The sequence below is a fragment of the Hypomesus transpacificus genome, chromosome 8, assembly GCF_021917145.1.
Source record: "Hypomesus transpacificus isolate Combined female chromosome 8, fHypTra1, whole genome shotgun sequence".
Lineage (NCBI taxonomy): Eukaryota > Metazoa > Chordata > Actinopteri > Osmeriformes > Osmeridae > Hypomesus > Hypomesus transpacificus.
Window position 1 is genome coordinate 884,383 of NC_061067.1, and position 5,000 is coordinate 889,382.

Here is a 5,000-nt window from a genome sequence, read left to right on the forward strand (position 1 = left end):
TCCCCTCACCTTCTCCATCCCTCCATCCCTCCCCCTCACCTCTTCCATCCTTCCCCCTCACCTCCTCCATCCCTACCCCTCACCTCTTTCATCCCTCCCCCTCACCTCCTCCATCCCTCCCTCTCACCTCTTCCATCCTTCCCCTTATTTCCTCCATCCTTCCCCCTCACCTTCTCCATCCCTCCCTCTCACCTCCTCCATCCCTCCCTCTCACCTCCTCCATCCCTAACCCTCACCTCCTCCATCCCTCCCCCTCACCTTCTCCATCCCTACCCCTCACCTCCTCCATCCCTCCCCCTCACTTTCTCCATCCCTCCCCCTCACCTTCTCCATCCCTCCCTCTCACCTCCTCCATCCCTACCCCTCACCTCCTCCATCCCTCCCCCTCACCTTCTCCATCCCTACCCCTCACCTCCTCCATCCCTCCCCCTCACCTTCTCCATCCCTCCCCCTCACCTTCTCCATCCCTCCCTCTCACCTCCTCCATCCCTACCCCTCACCTCCTCCATCCCTCCCCCTCACCTTCTCCATCCCTCCCCCTCACCTTCTCCATCCCTCCCCCTCACCTTCTCCATCCCTCCCCCTCACCTTCTCCATCCCTACCCCTCACCTCCTCCATCCCTACCCCTCACCTCCTCCATCCCTCCCCCTCACCTTCTCCATCCCTACCCCTCACCTCCTCCATCCCTCCCCCTCACCTCCTCCATCCCTACCCCTCACCTTCTCCATCCCTACCCTCACCTCCTCCATCCCTCCCCCTCACCTTCTCCATCCCTCCCCCTCACCTCCTCCATCCCTCCCCTCACCTTCTCCATCCCTCCCCCCTCACCTTCTCCATCCCTACCCCTCACCTTCTCCATCCCTACCCCTCACCTTCTCCATCCCTACCCCTCACCTTCTCCATCCCTCCAACTCACCTCCTCCATCCATACCCCTCACCTTCTCCATCCCTCCCCCTCACCTCCTCCATCCCTACCCCTCACCTTCTCCATCCCTCCCCCTCACCTCCTCCATCCCTCCCCCACTGACCAGGAAGGGCTGGAGGAGAGGGCGCAGTCTGTGTACCTGGGAATCACATGGACGCCAGTGGAAGCAGAGCTGTTATCAGGCCTCGAGCCATCTGCAGGCCAGGATAGACACGGAGGCAGAGCGATGGGTGAAGGGAGGAAGGAGGAAGGGGGGTCAGAGAAAGATGAAAAGAGGGAAAGGAGGAATGGAACAAGGGAGATGTATGTGGAGAGAAAGAGAGATTTGATTCTAAAAGGCCAGCAAACAAAAGCTATTTTAAAATGCAAAGTCATGTTCGATCAAAAAGTGAAAAGGGATGGAAAGAGATGCTTGTTAAGAGTGCCAGCCATTGTGGAATTATTAGTGCTCTTTGATGGAGGCTTACAGTAACTGGTCACAGGAAGTAAGTCATCTGTGCATTGCATTTACAATTTGCTTTTGAGTCATTTCTCAAAGGCTCTCATCGGAACCATTTACAGTAAGTGCATATAATAGGGTGTGACGGGAAAGATCATCCTCCAAAAAAGAAAACCGTAGCATAAAGACCAGACATATTCCACGTACACTCAGCTAATCATATTGTGGAGTATCAATATTGCAGTGAGCCAAAATGCCGTGATCACGTTTGACTGACAGTCTATGGCAATAATGTCTGGAAACCATTGCAAATCTAAAACTATGCATGGCTACGACTCTGGTTCTTTTGTTGGAAAAAAATTGACTGAAACCTGAATGTGATTATACGGCTCCTCTTCTCCCACTCAGCTCGGTGTGTGATGTGACGACCATGTCCTGATTACGAATGAGACGCCATCACATCTGACGGATGGGCTTTCATATTGTGAGAGCTATAGGGTGTACTGTAGAAGGGGCCTTATGTATCTAGGGTTTGTCATGGGGACAGGACGTGATGTGAGGAATATTAGACTCAGCTCTCCACCTCTCCTTTCTTCTCGTTCCTTCTTTTCCTTCCTCTCACCGCAAATAAATTGTATTTTCTCATGTCTTCTTCTTCTTCTCCTTGCATCTCCTCCGTGTCTTCTCCTCTCAGATCATCATAGAGTCCATCTCCCATGTCACCGGGACATCTCCATGGCGATGTTTAGCGGCGCAGAGCTGTTCTGGAATGAGTCGGACTTCTGTCTGAGGAGCAGGGGAACGGCAGTGCGTCGGGGGCGGGGGAGGAGGAGGCCGAACGGAACTACTACGCCATGCTGTACTCGCTGCTCATCCTGGCCATCGTGTTCGGGAATGTGCTGGTGTGCCTGGCCGTGCTGCGAGAACGCTCCCTCCAGACCACCACCAACTACCTGGTGGTGAGCCTGCCGTGGCTGACCTGCTGGTGGCCTCGCTGGTCATGCCCTGGGCCGTCTACCTGGAGGTGAGGGGGAGGGGGGAGGTGGGGGGGGTGTTGGGGAGGGGGGATGTGAGGTGAGGGGGGTGTTGGGGAGGTGAGGTGAGGGGGGTGTTGGGGAGGTGAGGTGAGGTGTTGGGGAGGGGGGGGAGGTGAGGTGAGGGGGATGTTGGGGAGGGGGGGGGAGGTGAGGTGAGGGGGTGTTGGGGAGGGGGGGGGAGGTGAGGTGAGGGGGGTGTTGGGGAGGGGGGGATGTGAGGTGAGGGGGGTGTTGGGGAGGGGGGGAGGTGAGGTGAGGGGGGTGTTGGGGAGGGGGGAGGTGAGGTGAGGGGGGTGTTGGGGAGGGGGGGATGTGAGGTGAGGGGTGTGTTGGGGAGGGGGGAGGTGAGGTGAGGGGGGTGTTGGGGAGGGGGGGAGGTGAGGTGAGTGTTGGGGAAGGGGGAGGTGAGGTGAAGGGGGTGTTGGGGGGGGGGTGAGGGGGATGTTGGGGAGGGGGGGAGGTGAGGTGAGGGGGGTGTTGGAAAGGGGGGTGAGGTGAGGTGAGGGGGGTGTTGGGGAGGGGGGGGAGGAGCACACAAAGCGTGCATGTACAGCAGGTTAGACCGACAGAAAGCGTTGCGTTGGTGTCGTGTCATGTGAAGCTTCCTTCTCAGAGATGAATGACTGCACCAACAGCTAATCATTTTTATGATAATGAGTTATTTATATGATACTTTTCACTATTCATGTGCATATAAATAATTGGACTGGACATATTTCCTATTAACAACTAATGAGTTAATTTGCAGTGAAGAATTGTTTGTAATTAATCAGTCAGAATAATGAGGAGCAGGCCTGTATCTTAGACAGTTGTTCTCTTTACCCTGCTACACTGATTCACATCTTCACAAAATTACGATCCAGGATCTAATTAATTATAATTAGTGTTGAGAATATTCACTGATAAGCAATGTATCTTGACGTCATTTGTATTATCTCTTTAGGACATCTACAATATACAATATATTCACCTGGCTTTAATGACAATTAACACACACACACACACACATACACAGACACACTGAAATGGGCTTGTGTCACATATCATGTGTTTCTGTAAAGGAATGTGAACAGTGTAGATAGCTCAAAGGCACATGTTCTTATGTCTGGCATGGTGTGCGTGACAGATTCTAGTCCCTTCAGGAAGGTGAGGCGTGTGTGTGTGTGTGCCTGCGTGCGTGCATGTGCATTTATATGTGTGTGTTAATGTGCATGCATGTGTACGCATGGATGAGTCTGTGTGCATGCATGTGCATTTATATGTGTGTGTTAATGTGCATGCATGTGTACGCATGGATGAGTCTGTGTGCATGCATGTGCATTTATATGTGTGTGTTAATGTGCATGCATGTGTACGCATGGATGAGTCTGTGTGCATGCATGTGCATTTATATGTGTGTGTTAATGTGCATGCATGTGTACGCATGGATGAGTCTGTGTGCATGCATGTGCATTTATATGTGTGTGTTAATGTGCATGCATGTGTACGCATGGATGAGTCTGTGTGCATGTGTGGGAGACCCAGTTGTCAGGGGAAGGAGATCATGGCACATTTGTCTTGTCAGACATTTATTACCACCAACATTACATGGCCGTAGTGGTGGTCTGTCTGTGAGGGAGAGGGGAGGGGAGGGGAGGGAGAGGGGGAGGGGAGGGAGGAGAGGGAAGGGGGGAGAGGGCAGGGGAGAGGGGAGGGGAGGAAAGGGAGGGGAGGGGAGGAAAGGGGAGGGGAGGGGGAGAGGGGAGGGGAGGGGAGGAGAGGGGGGGAGAGGAGAGGAGAGGAAAGGGGAGGAGAGGGAAGGGGGGGGGGAGGAGAGGGGGGGGGAGGAGAGGAAAGGGGAGTGTAATGTTCCTTTCTCATAAGGGGCACTTTAGGGGGCGTCATTTGACTACGTATGTGACAGATCTTTTCCCCAAATATGTACTGAGCAATTATCACATACCAATCCACTTTTGCACCTGCAGGTGGTTGGTGGGGCCTGGCTCTTCAGCAGGCTGTATTGCAACATCTTTGTCACCCTGGACGTAATGATGTGCACTGCCAGCATCCTCAACCTGTGTGCTATCAGCATTGACAGGTAAGAACGTGTGGTGTGTGTGTGTAAAAGATAGAGAAAATGAGAGAGTCAGAAAGGAACAGCTGAGTATTGTGTTTGTGTGCATTGTGTTTGTGTGCTGTATAAATCTTTGGTTTGCTATCAACATTGATACTAAGGGCTTAGGTACGTGTGAAAGAAAGAGAGAGAAAATGGGAGAAAGAGAGAGAAAGAGAAAGAGAAAGAGAAAAAGGAAGAGACGGAGAGAGAGGGAGAGGGGGAGAGAGAGGGAGAGAGAGCAAGAGAGAGCAAGAGAGAGAGAGACAGGGAGAGGGAGAGCTGAGTAGCAATGTGAGGATGAAAGAAACATTGAGTTGTGAGTGTGTATACCTCACCTGTGTACCTCACCTGTTGTGGGTACTGCCCATGTACCTTGTTACATCTTGGGTTCCCTCTGGGTTTCTGTGATGCACCATCTGGCTTTATATCAACTTCTATGTTTTATTTATGTTTCATTTGTGGTTCCGTACAAACTGTACAGAACACACTCCATAGGTAAATGT

The 5,000-nt window shown here is 52.6% G+C and overlaps 1 protein-coding gene across 1 annotated transcript in view; it reads left to right on the forward strand.

Annotated features, from left to right (window-relative positions):
• Positions 1-5,000, forward strand: part of drd3 (dopamine receptor D3) — a 17,297-nt gene that overhangs the window by 3,709 nt on the left and 8,588 nt on the right. The window contains 4 exon segments of the mRNA XM_047024519.1: positions 2,060-2,149; positions 2,152-2,328; positions 2,331-2,389; positions 4,367-4,479. Of these exon segments, the coding sequence (XP_046880475.1) occupies positions 2,101-2,149; positions 2,152-2,328; positions 2,331-2,389; positions 4,367-4,479 (398 nt within the window). The 5' untranslated portion in view covers positions 2,060-2,100.